Source organism: Paralichthys olivaceus, chromosome 2 (genome assembly GCF_024713975.1).
Source record: "Paralichthys olivaceus isolate ysfri-2021 chromosome 2, ASM2471397v2, whole genome shotgun sequence".
NCBI lineage: Eukaryota > Metazoa > Chordata > Actinopteri > Pleuronectiformes > Paralichthyidae > Paralichthys > Paralichthys olivaceus.
The window spans coordinates 8471610-8487016 of record NC_091094.1 but is presented as its reverse complement, the minus strand read 5'-3'; the positions used below and the strand labels follow the sequence as shown (position 1 = coordinate 8487016).

The following is a 15407-nucleotide window of genomic DNA, read 5'->3' as shown; positions in this document are numbered from 1 at the left end:
CTTGACTCAACGCCTTTTAGGAAAACATGCACATAATGTGGTTTTAGCTACTTTAGAACTGAGGATGTTTTGTATGAAGTATCCTCCAGGTGAGCTTACCAGTCTCTCCCCACACCGGCAAGTATTCATCCTGCTGAATATCCAGCATCAGCTCCAGGCCATTTCCCATCCCTCCCTTCATCGTCACCATCAAGGGTCGTCCATCTTGGCCTGAGTTAAAGGTGTAGCATTTTCCATAGCGTGTGAAAATCTAAAAAACACAGAAGAAACAAGAGAAAAGGAAAAGTTAGGACACATCTCGACCTTTATCTCTCATCCCTGACCCTGGAGTGAAATTTCATCTTCCAGCTATAGGTATTTAATCCTTGAGGAGTGCAGATAAAGGAGGTGCTGAGCTGGAGATTGTTTCAGAAGCAAATAAAAAGCACACGCAGTAACCTGCACCCACAGCCCTCAGAGGACTTACACTGTTAAGATGCTGTTGATATATACAGAGCTCTCCCCACTCTCGGTGCTGCATGATACACTTTGTGCTTGAGTGAGCTTGACATGAATTTTACTCTGAACTGGGATATCCTCTGCCTGAGCAATCTCGCACACAACAAAAATGACAACTGGCATAAAAAAATCTCCCAAAAACATACTGCTGTTCTTTTTCAAACACTCACTGTTGATGTTTTAAAGAAAAGTAATGACTCGTGTTTCATAAAAATCATTATTGGAGCTGAAACAATTATTGAATGAATAAATTATGCACTTGACAGATATTTAAACATCTTCAATCATTTGATCAATAAATATTACAAACATTCACTGGTTCCAGCTGCTTTTTAAACACCCATTTCAAACACTTCGGATCTGGCAGAAAATTATTATTTTTTTGAGGATAAATCATTAAAACCATAAGCAAGGTTAATTGAAGACAAAGCAATCTTTATTTGCAGCTCTAATCATTATCAAATCTTACGCTGCAGACAACGATTCTTTTTGCTATTGATTAATTTGCTGATTATTTTTGATTTATTGATTATGTGGTTCACAAAAATGTTAGAAAGTTTACATGGTGTATACAAAAACAGTCCACAATACAAAACATATTCAGTTTGATACAATAGAAAACCTAATAAAAGAGGAAATATTCATTTTTGCAAATCAGGATCCAGTGAATCTTTGGCATTTGTGCTTAAAATCCACTGTTTCAGCTTTAATCATATCATCATCTGGCTTTCTCTTTTCCAAATGGATTCAAAGCATCCGATTGAATTAGCTCAACGTGCTCCAGTTCCACTTTTATCTCTGTGACACACAACCACCGATGCAAACAGGACGACGCACGTTGTATAACAGGACATGCTGGAGGGATGCTGAGGAGCGCAGCAGGGATCTGTGACCTATTGGGAAAGACATGATTGCCAGTGAACTAATGGATGCATAATCAAATCATCAGACATTAGGGGATGGAAAAGCATGGGCGGGATCCAAAATAAAACATTCCCCTACTACCCCTGCTTGTCTCGCTTCACAATTGCGGGCCCTGTATCACAACAACCTAGCTCCAAATCAACTCACCTTTAACCTTCAACATACTGGCATTCATAAGAAGAAATGGTAAAAAGAAACCAGGGGGGGGGTTTGTGTAGAAAGAACAAGTCTTTTACTCTTTGTCTGCAATCACAACATACAAAGGAGACAAGGCTCCAGTATTACATGGCAGTAAAAATAACCACATTACGACACAAGTGGATTGTTTTTTTGCTGAGGCAGTTTAAAAAAGTGGAACCTTCCTATCATAAGAATGTGCTGTGTGAGGTTCTTGGGAACACACAGGGAGGCGTTTATTACACTGGCGACTTATGAATCAGACGTTAGCCATCCGTGACAAATTACTCAGATGTCACAGACACCAGATGCACGGAGCGGAGAGAAGAATTGCAGCCATGTCTCACAATAAAAAAGTTAGGATAACGTGAAACCCGGACAGTGAGTGTGTGGGGAAAGAATGGAGCGTGAGCCACGATGGATTGCCTCCCATGCTGTGGTTATATAGGAGCTTTTAAGACGCAAAGTGGTGAAATGTAATAAAAAGCGGTCTGATAGTCGACACAATATGAGATGTGACCTTTCAAGTGCGTAAATGGAAAAACTGAGTCAAAAGCAGTGGCTGCAACGCCATCCTATGTGCAGTGACTCCAGAGCAGACTGCAAACGTCGATAAAATGTCCCTGAAATCCATCTTAGTCCCTGAGTCGTCTCTCGCCATAATCAGATCACTGTATATCATTATTCTTTGGAATATAAATGCAGGGAAATCTTATGAAATCAGAAGGACACCTGCATCAGCTACAATGGGAAAAGCCTGCAGGAAGGAAATGTCTGCTGCTTTTTATGTCTTCGACTGTTGTAAGCTGGATTTTCCCCCCATTAAATCCTACAACAGCCAAACAAGTTTTATTTAAAAATCTACAACTAATTTACTTGTTCAGACGATGTCTTTTCGAGGTTTTAACCATTTACAGCTCACAAAGACAGAATCTCCAGGAGACAAGTTAGAACATTTAGAGAAATATTGCTGCTCAAACTGAGAAGAGAAAAGCACTTGGCAGATCGAGACAACCAGGATAAAATCGTTTGTCAGTGTGTGTTTATCATGTTCCCATGTGTGCATACACATACACATCACAACAATGTGAATAAGCAGGCATGAAGATGGGTGAGTGTGTGTCTGTGTGTACAGTGTTTGCATGGAGGTGTACGGACACCCCTGCTTGCCATCTGCGTGTATGTGTTGATAATGTGGTGACGGACTACAGGAGGCTTGTATAGTCAGAGTTGCTGTGGTAACCAGGAGATTGTGCTGGCTGCATTGAGTGAAGAGCAGCAGCGGTGGGTGCCCGTGGTGACCTTGGGGAGTCAGGATCTTCACTGTGTTCTGTAGCTCTGAGGTTTACTCTTTACGTTTACGTTTACTCTTAACACGCTTCTTCTTGTCTTTCTATCAAACGGTCTCTCTTATCCTGTGTTGCTGACAGTGTTTCTGCAGCTTTGTATTATTTTGGAAAAGAGAAAACCTTTTACCTGAAGCAGAAAGCCTATTATCACCAAACACAAAACCCTTTCTCAATGTTGCAAGAAAAACAAATTCATTCTGGGCAGGATAAAGGCATGAGGTCAGTTTAGAATAGCTCTACACCGTGATGGTAAACATTAGTAATCTGTTGCTGTTAACCTTTTAGTTCGAGTACATTAAGCATTTAGGGTGAACAAATATTTGTGTATCTTAAGCAGCTTTTCCCGAGGAAGTAAATCCTATATTGCTGTTGGTTCTTGCTCCGCTGAACACTAAGCCCTTCACGTTGCATCTAAAAAAGAGAGGCACAATATCTCTTTAAGTTGTAAACACAGAAATGTAATATTTAAATCGCCCCGACCTGTGTGAGGAAAAACACTGAGAGAGACATCACCCTCTGTCGTTCTAGCAGGGTGTGGAAATGTCACTGTCTCTCTTTCGATAAATAATTCACAGACAGACAGGCCGAGACTGTTGAGATGGCCCTCGGCTATCCTTCACATGACAATGTGACGAGGATGCACAAGCTGTTCCCTAAAGTTCCCCAAAGAACCACTTTTTCTCCTCGCCATTGATTTCAAGATTGTTGCTGAGCACCAAGGTGCAATGTGTTATGACAGATACAAAAACACCACCTATGAAAGATTGTCAGGGTCCAGCATGGCGGTGAAGCAACTCAGATTTGTTGATACTGTTACTGGAGTAAAGGTCATTAACTAGTGTTCAAAAACTGAAACAATACACAAATGCTACATCCATGGGAAGGGAACATAGAACATATGTATAAAGATGAACAATGCATCTCCTCTTCCTCCCATTATCCAGAAATGAATGCCACCATATTGGGGTGTATTAGTTCCACTATGTGCCGTAACGATCAGGGGATTGAGCCACCGTGGCGAGGTCCTGTCAATACACATGCTTGACCAATCCCAGGTCAGTCTGTGTTGTTTTTATCCAATAACTAATAAAACCAAAGTTACTATACTTACAAAAGAACTATCTGTAATAACAGAAACAATATTTTGAGAATTTTGAGGTCAGGTCGTTTCATCAGCTTCTGTTTTCTCTCATGAACTTGAAGTTCATGATAGAAAACATGATAGAAGACTATTAAGTCAACTTAGATGATAAATCCGACGGTGGCTCACAATAAAACAATGTTTTTGCATCTGCAGCTCCATATGAACTGCTCCAGCTGAGGACCATGTGATGTGAAATGCTACGACATGGATCTTGAGGTGAGATGGTTTCCTACATTAGAAACTGAAAATATTCCAGGGGGTTATTTTGTCAAACTGTTTCCTGAAATGTCTCTGACTGTAGTTATCAGAGAGCAGGTCTGAGCTAAATGTGCATGCGGAGAGAGAGCAAGAGAGTCGAGAGCAGAATTTCTCCAGACAAGAGGGCACACAGGACTCACACCTGTTGAATAAAATGTGAATGTCTGCTCTGCCTTGTGGACTAATGATGCTGCAGTTGGCAGATAGAGAGCTGGTAAAGTTTTGCCAGAAAAGTAGAACCTGCAAACTTCTACTCTGCAAAGTCTGGAGGAGGCTGTGCCTGAACCGAGTGTCTGGTTAGAGCAGATAAAGAGCAAAGACCAAGGACTTTTTGGAGGGAGAGTGGATCCAAACTTAGTCAGAGAGGTTGATGGTTCAGTCCAAGGCTCCTCCAGTCTACATGTTGACATGTCCTTGGGCAAGACACTGAACCCACAGGTTTGAGTGATAGAGAAGAGCTGCATATATATAATCACTGTATGAATGTGACTCAGTGTAAAGAGCTTTAAATGTAAAAACTTAGAGAAGAGCTATGGAAATGCAGTCCATTTACATTTGAAGTGTTCCTTATAGCTTTAGCATTTCTCTCAAAGTGCCAATAAAATTTACAATAAAATAAAAAGAGCCCCCATTACGTTTATATTTCAGACAGTTGATAAAGAGAGAACATGCACCTCTATTTAGATCCCCAGTACAATGTAAACTGTCAGTCAATCAGGTACATGGGAGGGACAGAGGCTGGCTGTGTTCTCGGGTCGATTTTATAACTAAAATCAATGTTTGAAATCTGCAAGTGAGGACAGAATGAAGCATGTGTGTTGTTCGAACACAGATAAAGAGGTATTGAGCAGCCGCAAGGAGGGAAGGAGGGATTGATGAGGCCGAGGGGATGGGGCCAAATTTACGAGTTCCACGAGAGATGAGAGATCGCGGCAACATGGTAGGGTTCCTGCACAAAAGTCAATAGATCCCGAAGCCCATTGTACGTGGACAAGCTCGCCTTCCTCCTCCACACCTCACGTCTCAAGTGTGACTGATTCTATTGGCCTGACTCATGCCGCCAGCTCATCTTGCTCGCCCGGAGGCCAAGCATCGATTATTTATGCACTTACATATCCCCCAAACTCAGACTTTGGCTTAATGTTTATCTCCAAAACAGGTTGCTTCTGCTTGGTCACCCTTTAAAATGCTCTATAACAAACAACACGGAGCGTTCCTAAAGATGCTGGTGAGAAGAAATGTGTTTGACTGTGATAACTTGCTTTGTGGTTCCAGACGTGTTGCATTTAAATTTGTGAGTACAAGAGACGCAGCTTTTTAAAGCATTATTTGGGGATATGTTTTGCTGCCATCGAGGCCGAGAGCAACCACCAAGGCGAGAAGTTTCAGATGAGAAGTAACACTTGGTTAAACAAAACATATCGAACTATTTCAAAGAAGACAAGAAATTCTACTTAACTGAAAACAGATTTGGTTAATGAGGTGGGAGAGAGGAACAATGGTTTTCACATTTTTCTCTATTCAATGGGCAATCAATGTGGCTGCAGTTTACCAGCGAGCCCGGCCATGACTGCTCTCCATCACAGTGTCGGGGAGCATTTTAAAACGTTGCTAAACGAATCAAAAGTCTTCATTAGGGCCAAATTGGTCATTTGTGAGCACAGGATTGTACACACATTGATCCAGTGGTGATACGGGGAAAACAGAAACCTGCTGGGTTTTAAAATAGTCTCCAATAAAATGAGTCAACTTTTGACATTGGTTGATGTTGAATCAGGACATGTACAGTGTCTGTGGGTGAATAGTGAGAGTAAAAGAGAGCTGGATTAAATGTGAAGATAGAGATAAATGAAATTTAAAAAAATTAAATAAAATATACAAACACATCAAGTGTTGTCAAGCCAGTTGTTTAAGGAAAACTGCAGGAATATTAGAGCAACTATGGAGCCATATTGTCAGCTGGAACACAATTAACAAGACAAATCACTCACTGCACAGCATGAGACTACGCAGGAATGTAATTGTTGCATTTACGTGGCTGCAGCTTAAGAGCTATGAGAGAGTTAATTGAACTGGTGAGGCACATAACCAAGCAACAGTGCAGATATGCGCAGTGTGCACAGCCTGCTGATTGCATGGGTTCAAAGCAAATTAATTACACACCCACTTGATATTTATCCACGCGACGCATAAAAGATACTGACAGGCAATTACAAACAGTTCACCTTCTGACTCAGCCTCATGAAAAAACTGCATCCATCTCTGAAGCTGCATCAACCTGTTGGGAGGGGGTGGGGGCGCATTAAAACAGCAAAAGGAGCGGAACTTTGTGCGACACTCACGGTGCTGAAATTACGCGGCCCGCACAGCTCTCCCTGGTACCGACAGTACAGCAGCATCTCCTCCAGCTGGTGCCCCAGTCGGTCCAGCAGCTGCCGCATGGACGGCTGGGACTCCCGGGGCGGAGGGAGAAAGTGGTTGAAGTCCAGAATCCGAGACAGTGGGGACCAGGACGGCTCATCCAGCGCCGCGCTCCCTCCACCGTGGCCCCTCAGAGGAGTGAGCGCCTCCCTCGCAGCGGGGGACACCTGCCAGTTCCTCCCCAGGAGTCCCAGCCACCTCCCGGCGCTGAATATGTCCGTCTTCTTCATGCGCCGCGGCAGCAGCAGGTTCTGGTTGCAGATGGTGACAGCGGGGAAGACGAGGCGCTTGGCGTACACCATGTGCGCCTTGGTGTACACGGGCGAGGAGAGCAGGTAGCGCACTCTGTTCGAGGACCAGGTGAACAGCAGAGCCAGGGCTGCGAGGAACGCCAGCAGCCACGCGACCCTCCGGGGGTAGGAGCCGCTGAGGAAGATGTGCCTCAAGCCGTGCAGGGTGGTGTGTTTCAGGAAGAGCTTCCCGGCTTCGGCGAGGGAGCCCGGTCTCGGTTTCGATCCAGACGCGTCACACTGGCACATTTTGGAGGACCGCAGGTGCGCGCTTCCAACAGTGGGTCCCGCTGTGGCCACGGTGGCTGTGCCGAGACTCGCCTGTGCGCTCTCAGATGGCTGCTGCTCGTGTGCGTGTGGCAGAGAGAGGAGCGCACGCAGCTCTGCTCGGTGCTGTCGGGCTCTGAGCAGCAGCTTGTGGCGGTGATGGGGGAGTATTCCGTCAGTCGCACGGAACTCCCCGAGGTCGTCCTGCAGGGAAGCGAAGTTCTTCAGAATGATTTAGTGCGCCACTGTGCACCAACTTCAGTCCAGGGGATTATTTCATCTAAATTAGCAGCAGTTAGTCTCTGAAAATGGGAGGAAATGCCCCAGAGACTGTGGATTTAGTGAAAATCATATAGTCATGTTGTAATTACATGTTTCTCCTGTCTGCCCCCCCAAATCCCTTCTTACTTTCAATTTCAACCTCCCCTTCCTCCTCCTCACACACACATAATCCCTCCTTGCTCCTAATAACACACACAGGTTTGAGCAGCTATCCCTGTTAGGACTTTGCATTGACTTCAATAAATTGTGGACAGCCTATAACCAAAACCTTATCCCCAAACTTAACCCTGACCAATTCATGACTAACCCTAACCAGATCACAGATCTCACCTCTCACCCTCATCAGGACAGAAGAAATGAAGTTGTGACACATCATTTGATGCCAATGAGGTGAACTGGTCCTGAAAAATCAGTGTTTATGCTGAAAAAGGTAAAGAGGCACCAACACACACACAAACCACAATCCCTAATGTTTGAACTTTGCATTGACTTCCACCCATTGTGGGCAGACCATGATTCACATCTTACCACTAACCTTTAATGGAACCTCAGAAATGATTTTAGCCTCATTAGAATCGAGCTTTGGTCTCCATGAGGTCAGGTGGCCCTGATAAGGTCAGTGTTTATGCTGGAAATGTCTTAAAGAGGTAACAAAAACATGTACACGCACGCACGCGCACGCACACACACACACACACACACACACACACAGACAGACACAGACACACAGACACACAAATCCCCCTGGCTCCTAATTTGTATTCTCCCTTAAACAATTGAACTCTGCATTTTCCTGTAGAAAGTGGTGACTGCAGTCTCTTTCATTACTCTTCCACCAGTTGAATTTTAAATGCTTAAGATTAAAAGTTTAAAAAGAGAAAGACTCACATCCATGGTGACTCAGGTGCTGGCAAAACGCCTGACATTCCTGACTGTCAACTCTCTGATGCATTTCACCGTGAGATGTGAAACTTTATGTGGAAAACAAAAAAGGCCAAGATGCCTCTGGGTCTTTAAAGCCTCTCCTGATCTCCTGAAGAGCCTAACTCAGATTTAATGGGGGTTTTGACCCTGCAGTGTCCCAGTTTGTCTGCGAGGAGGGAAACCTGTGGGCTGCGAGCGACAGAGGCATGAATGCACCATTGACAAAGCGTTTTATAAACACCATCTTTCTCTCTTGGGGTGTTGGTTAAGTGGAGGTTCATGCTTGGTTGGTCATCATCACTTGGTGTTCCAATCCACAGTAAAAGCTGTTCGCCATGCAGGCCTGATTCTCACTCTCCGTCCTACATTTTGGGTACAGTGTGTGTTAATGTGTGTCCTGGAACAAGGTGCCATCACTATGAAAATGTCTGACGGGGCAAAAGACATGAGCAGCCTGCAGACAATCAGACATGTTGGAAAAATGGATTATGAAAAACTTCCAATTGTAAGAAAATCTGAGCAAACCGTAATAATCCATCCGAGCACAACTCATATAGGTCCAGGGTCAACATGTAATGCTGATTCATACATGTAATGTGGCCAAGACGTCTCACACAAGTGCATTAAAGGAAAAGACAAATCCAAAAGCCACAAAACAACTGCAAAAGTTGCAGCACCACTGCAAAAGTCACACACCAGAAACTGAAACACAACCACAAAGAAAGAGAGTGTTGACAGTGAGTTACTGCAGTCAAGTCATGAATATATGGGTCAAGTGAGGCGTGAAAACCTGAATAAATCAATCGCCACTTAAAATGTAATGCTTTTCTATTTTAGGTATTACGGTACAGGTGCTTGGAGCGACCAAACAGGAGAAACGTTTGTGTTCTTCCTGTTTGGGTGCTCCATGCACCTGTAGTTGTGTTGTGGCTTTTGCACTTGTTTTGTTGCTGTGTCACTTTCACAGCCGTGCTGTGGCTTATTAGCTGTGTTGTCACTTTGGAAGTTGTGTTGTGATTTTTGCATTCATGTTTTCTGTTTTATCCTGATGTCATTTGAATGTCATGATTGGAAATTGCAAAAATAAAGCATCGAATACCCTCACATAATAAGGGCATGAAGGTGAGTGATTGTACAGTCTTTAAAAACTCATTTTTAAGATCTTCATCCTTTCAATGTTATGTTATGTTGTATATTTCTAAAATCATACTTATAAGACCAGGTAGTTCAGCAGCATAGAAAAACTCTCCACATTTCTCAGCTCGTGTGAAGTAAGTTTTGACCCCTTGGCCCCTGGCAGATTAAACGAGCCATGCCTGGAGGTTAGTTTAAACCCCATCAGATTACTCTGCCCACTCAGATGATTTAGTGATATGCAGTGTTTTCTTGTCTCAGCAATTAACCTGGTGTGCACAATGTTATCATATAAAAAGTTGTAATTATAATTTATTGGTTGTGTACTTTAGCATATGTTGGAAGTGGATGTGCGATGCCAATGCTTTTCCAGTTCTTGTCTTCTACAGTATCTGTGCATGGTATGATGAAGTTCAGTGTAATTATGCAATGCATTAAAGTGAGGTGGACACTTCTTGCAGGTCACTGACAGGGCGGAAACTCCAGCCTTCTGCATTAAAGGTTAACATGCTCCACATGAATCAACCAGCCTGATTCTCACATCTTTGATTTTCTGCCCAGCTACACAAAGGGCTCGCTACATCCTGCATTCGAGGGAATACTAAACTGCAGACTCTATTTTAACCAACCACAGTCTAAATGATAGCACACAAAGATAGTACATGACACAATAACTAACACAACAAGGAATAGAAGATGAGATCAGATGGGTTCAAACAGGACACAGCCTGCTTACTTAGACGTTTCATTCTCCCTCCACGACAGTACACTGTAGCACATACCATTATGTCCCTTCTGAGGACAATCAAGTCTTTTACTCTGGTGATTACTCATGTGTTAACAAGTGAGGGTGTCATGGGGAATGGTTTCTCTTTGGCACATGATGACGGTTGAGTGAGATCCCAGCTTCCCATATTCAAGGCTTGTGCCAGTATATCCTTGATTCAGTGCAGTTTGATGACACGCATAGAAAGTGAAGACGTCTGTGAACACGGCGAGGACGAAAGTGAGAGGACAAGACAAATTAACGTGACAGAAGATCCAACGCAAATCAACAGAGTGACTGCATTTTAAGCGTAAACATTGTGGTGTGAACATAGATTATTTGTAATTTATATTTGAAAACGCTGTGGGTGGTGCATTAGAATTCACCTGAGATGGAGCCTGACACTTCTGGCATTTAACAGCATTTGTTTCAACACCGCCTCCCCGGCCAACTCATCAAGACAGAGAGGAGAGGAGAGGAGAGGAGAGGAGAGGCTCTATGGAACGAGCTAATCCGTCTGGATGAAGGGATAATGATGCACCCGCTTGACAGGGAAACACAATCCCACAGCAACTTTAACAACAACACAATAACAAATGCACGCTGATGTGAAACTGCAGTTTAAGAGTTTCACTAATGAACCCATTATGTGAGCAAACAGGAGTATTTGTTATGGTGTTATATCTTTAAATCTTAGAATCTTAGACGTAGACAAATATCCTGTTTGATTGACTAGATCTTAAAATACATCATGAATCAAAACTGGACTGGAATGCAGAGTACATACCTCAGTCAAGGCCCAACAGTCCCTTTAAACTCAATCGTGCCTTATAGCTAAGCCAAGGAAACAACACTAAACTACCACATTTCAATCCACTACATCCTGCTTATTTGGATACACAACAAAATTGCACATACTCATAGATATAAGTCCCCAAATATGCCTGATTTCCACAAATAATTTGGATTGGTGAAAATAGCTGTGTCTAAATTCAGGGACCGCGTCTCTCAGAGGCTGCATCTGAAGAAAGATTGTGTTGCAGCAGCGCAACTAGATTGTCCCATTTCAAAGGCTCCTTCAAATGCTGTCGACAAATGCGTCCGTGGATCTTTCTCGGTTCAACCTATCCCTATTAATTGTGCTTTGATGACAAACCGCTTTTCGGAGACGTAATGGCGCCGGCAAGCGATGAGACTTCAGATGCTTAAATATCATGCTTCAACTCACCAGAGCAGCAAATGTATGTTAAAAAAACCAAGGGGCATTCAAACTTTCCTGTCAAACTACAGTTCTATTGCTAGGCAGAGGCAGTAAGAGTGGGCCCCTGAACTGGGACGCAGCTATCGTCTCGCAATCACGTTATGTTAAAGAAAGTTATAAAAAATTCCTGGATCGGCCCCTTTGCCATGATTTAATGAGTTGTTTATTGGCCCTTGCTTCATCCTCCCACAATGTTTTGTGCAATTCCATTCAGTTGTTTTTACATAATCCAGCTGACAAAAAAACCAACCAACAAACAAAAAGGGTGAAAACACAACCTCCTTGGTCGAGGTATTACAGGGAAATTAAAACATAAATCCCATTAAAAAAAAGCAGTTTTCTTTATAAACATGTTTATTTATATAAATAAATAAAAACACTCATTTTCCAAAGTTTATACTCCTGCAGCAGAACCTTTCTATTTATAAAAATACCTCACCTTTCTCTCCGAAGCACAAGTTCAGGCAGCCTAGGACTGTTTCTTTAAATGGAAATACAGTGCAACATTCTAATAATCACAGATGGTTCAATCAGCAATTTGTGAGTGTGAATCTGTCTCTTGCAAAGTGATTTCAATGACGTTATTGAGACACATCTGAGAACCAGTGAATGGTGAGCTGATGGGGACTTTGGTTAACACCCTGACGGCGTGCAGATTAAATTTATGGACACACTTTGGAAGTCAGACCCGTCAGCTGCGCCACAGTAAAACAAAAAGGGACGCAATTACGGAAACATTCTCAGTTAACAAATGTCAGTGTCCGTAGCAAAGTCATGAATTTCCATCGCAGGCTATTAAACACTACAGTGTATTAGTTGCTTGATCGCTGGGAGCTAATGTGAATGGGAGTAATCAGAAGATGGCGTTTTTTTCAACTTTGACAGTTCCTCCAAATGAGAAAAGGACCTCAATTTCAATCAGGGGGGCCAGTGAAGCATTGAAAGGTTAAAAGATAAATGAAAATGGCAGCGACAAGCACAGAAATTTAATAGATGCCACTTTACATCATATCATATCTTGTCATTTTAGCAAGCCAGCTAGGATGGCCCCTTTTGGCATGCAGTGTGTGCCATGCAGAATTACATGCAGTATTTTTCCTGAAAGCCACCACATTTAGCATTCAAAACAGAGGTAGATATTTTTAAAATGTTTAATATATTTATATATAACAATGAAAGACATCCTTGTCTATTTTATTATTAGTGTGTTTTGTTTGTTTTATATATTTATTTCCTTAGAATTTCTTTCTTTCTCTGTTTTACACTTTTTCCAGGGTCTAGATGCAGAAATGTCTGAACTTGAATAGATGTGCCGGGAATAATATAGCCCATAATAAATTGTGTATACAGTACAGGCACTGCAGACTTATAGGGCTTTATGTATATTTTGATTGATTTGCATGTTGATGAATCTGTAGATATTGGGAAGAGAAAGTGTCTGCAGGGTAAGTGAGAGAACTAACCCTGCAATCCTCTGATTGGGAGTCTGGGGAACTGGGAATCATAATTAGAACTACTTTATTGATCCCTGAGGGAAAATTGGGTTTCATTACAGTAGCAAAACAAAAATAGAAATATATAAATAGGAAAAATTACAATAAAAAATGTGTGTAAAAAGATGTATAAATATGTGCAACTTTTGGATTGTGCTACAATATGTATACTATGATACAGTATATACAACAGTATGGTGGTTATCAAAGATAAATAGTTATCAATTATAGTGTACAGAAAGAAACAATCTGCAGTTGTGGTCACAGCATGATCTTTAAAATGCACGTGTGGTATATTCAAATGAACTGTTATCCATCTATCTCTGGTCTTACTCATGTGAAATCTCAATAAAGAAATAAATGGGTAAAGAAACTACACTGAGCTTGTGGATCGCAATTATTGAGATCACAAATCACAGAAAATGTATTAATTCTTAATTTGAACAGGGAGGGAAAGAAGCAACATTAATATCCTCTCTGATCTGTGGAGGCTGAGGAGAAAATGAGACTCTGAGGTCCACGTTGTTCTGTTTGTCTGACTACATGCTCGGGGGGTGGAAGGTGTGTTTGTGAGAGCTCGGGGTGTCGAGGTGCTCAGCAGTTAATCAAACTGTCATTCTGAGTCCACACTGGGGTGGGGCCGGCCACCCCGGACCTTGACATGAGTAGAGTCAAAATACATGCCACCAGGCAAACAACACCGCCCAGTTTCCCTCCCGACCTCTCTCCTCCCCACTATGTCTTAAATCTACTTGGCTGTACAAACTCTAGTGCTATCATTACTTCTCTACACTCACTGTTTACCCTCAGTACTTACAGTACAAACCCCCAGTGTGTTTGCCAGGGTATGAACACAAAGCACTTTCCTTCCTTCTGCCGTTCGCTGCTGCAGGTCTTTACATTATATGTCAACCCTCCTCACACACACACCTTTGTTCCCTCCTCTGCTTTCTCTCTTACCCCCCCTTTCTGTGATCTCCATATTCTCTCTGGCTCTTCTGGTTGCTGCAGTCTTTTCTCTGTCTCCCGCTGGGAGACAAGGGAGCAGGCAAAGAGAATGCAAGAGAGAGAGGGAGGGAGGGAGGGAGGCGTCGAAGGATGGGGCAAAGGAAGAGAAATGGGGTGGAGGCACGGAGAGCAGCAGCGGCAGTCATGGTCCTGTAGCTGCGGGGACTGACAAAGGAGCAGGTGGTGATTTACAGAGACAATTTTGAGGATAATTGTGTACATGAACTTCTATAAAGGGACCTATGTCACAAAAGCCACTTTTCCTGCAGTCTCTCACTCTCTGGGGCTATAAGAATGAATTAAATACTGTGTCAGATAAGTGCCACTCTACTGTCAGAACGATGTGAGATGAGAGTCAGCGGTAGTAGCTCAAGAGCTGCACAGCGAGCTTGTGAACCCAGAGCTTCAGGCTGTGACACTGAAACAAAGCTAAAAGTTGAAGAACGTCATCAGAAACACTGAAACAACACGAGAAGCAGTAAGAGTCACACTGTGCTGTGAAAGTTTGTCCTTTTTTTATAAACTAATATAATTGGATTGAACACAGCATAATAAGTGTCGTGAATGAGTGGAACCTGCTTCAATGCTACAAACACATATCATATACCACTTTTCCTTTGAGGGTTGTGGGGGAGCTGGAGCCAATCCCAGCTAACAGTGGTTGAAAGGTGGGTACACCCTGGTCGCCAGTCCCTGTCAGGGCTGGTTGAGACAAACAGCCATTCATGCTCACATTTACACCTACAGACAACTTAGAGACTCCATTGAAGCTAAGCTGCATGTCTTTGAAGGGAAAACCCAAACAGACACAGGGAGAACATCCCCACAGTTAGCGACAGTGCTAATGACTGCACCTCAGTGCCAACCTGAACACAACGTAGTTATAGTAATTATATGGTGCAACATGCTGTGAATGAATAATGTCTGTTGGAAAGTTATCTCAGTTTTTTGTGTGATTGGCAACATCATACTGGAAACTATTGTGAAACTGCTACATAAAGAGCCAATCCACTAATTTTCTCTATACAATCTCATAATCTCTAAACAAACAATGTAATCACTTACTAACAATTCTCACAAAATTATACAAAGGAATTAACCATGGAATTTGGAAATATAATTTGCCCCAATGTGTAAATCGTGTAACTTTTAGGGCCCCTGATTTTGAAAAATCCTTGATCCACAGCAATTTGGTTGTGATTACATGGAAA

The 15407-nt window shown here is 42.6% G+C and overlaps 1 protein-coding gene across 4 annotated transcripts in view; it reads right to left on the bottom strand.

The window, feature by feature from the left end:
* asic1b (acid-sensing (proton-gated) ion channel 1b) overlaps positions 1 to 15407 on the bottom strand; it is a 143660-nt gene that overhangs the window by 20114 nt on the left and 108139 nt on the right. For 3 of the 4 annotated variants that reach the window (XM_069534136.1, XM_020096845.2, XM_020096843.2), the window contains one exon: positions 100 to 250. In XM_069534136.1, the coding sequence (XP_069390237.1) occupies positions 100 to 250 (151 nt within the window). Of the gene's footprint in view, positions 1 to 99; positions 251 to 6692; positions 7562 to 15407 lie in introns of those variants that run through there. The other variant, XM_020096844.2, reaches the window with a different exon arrangement.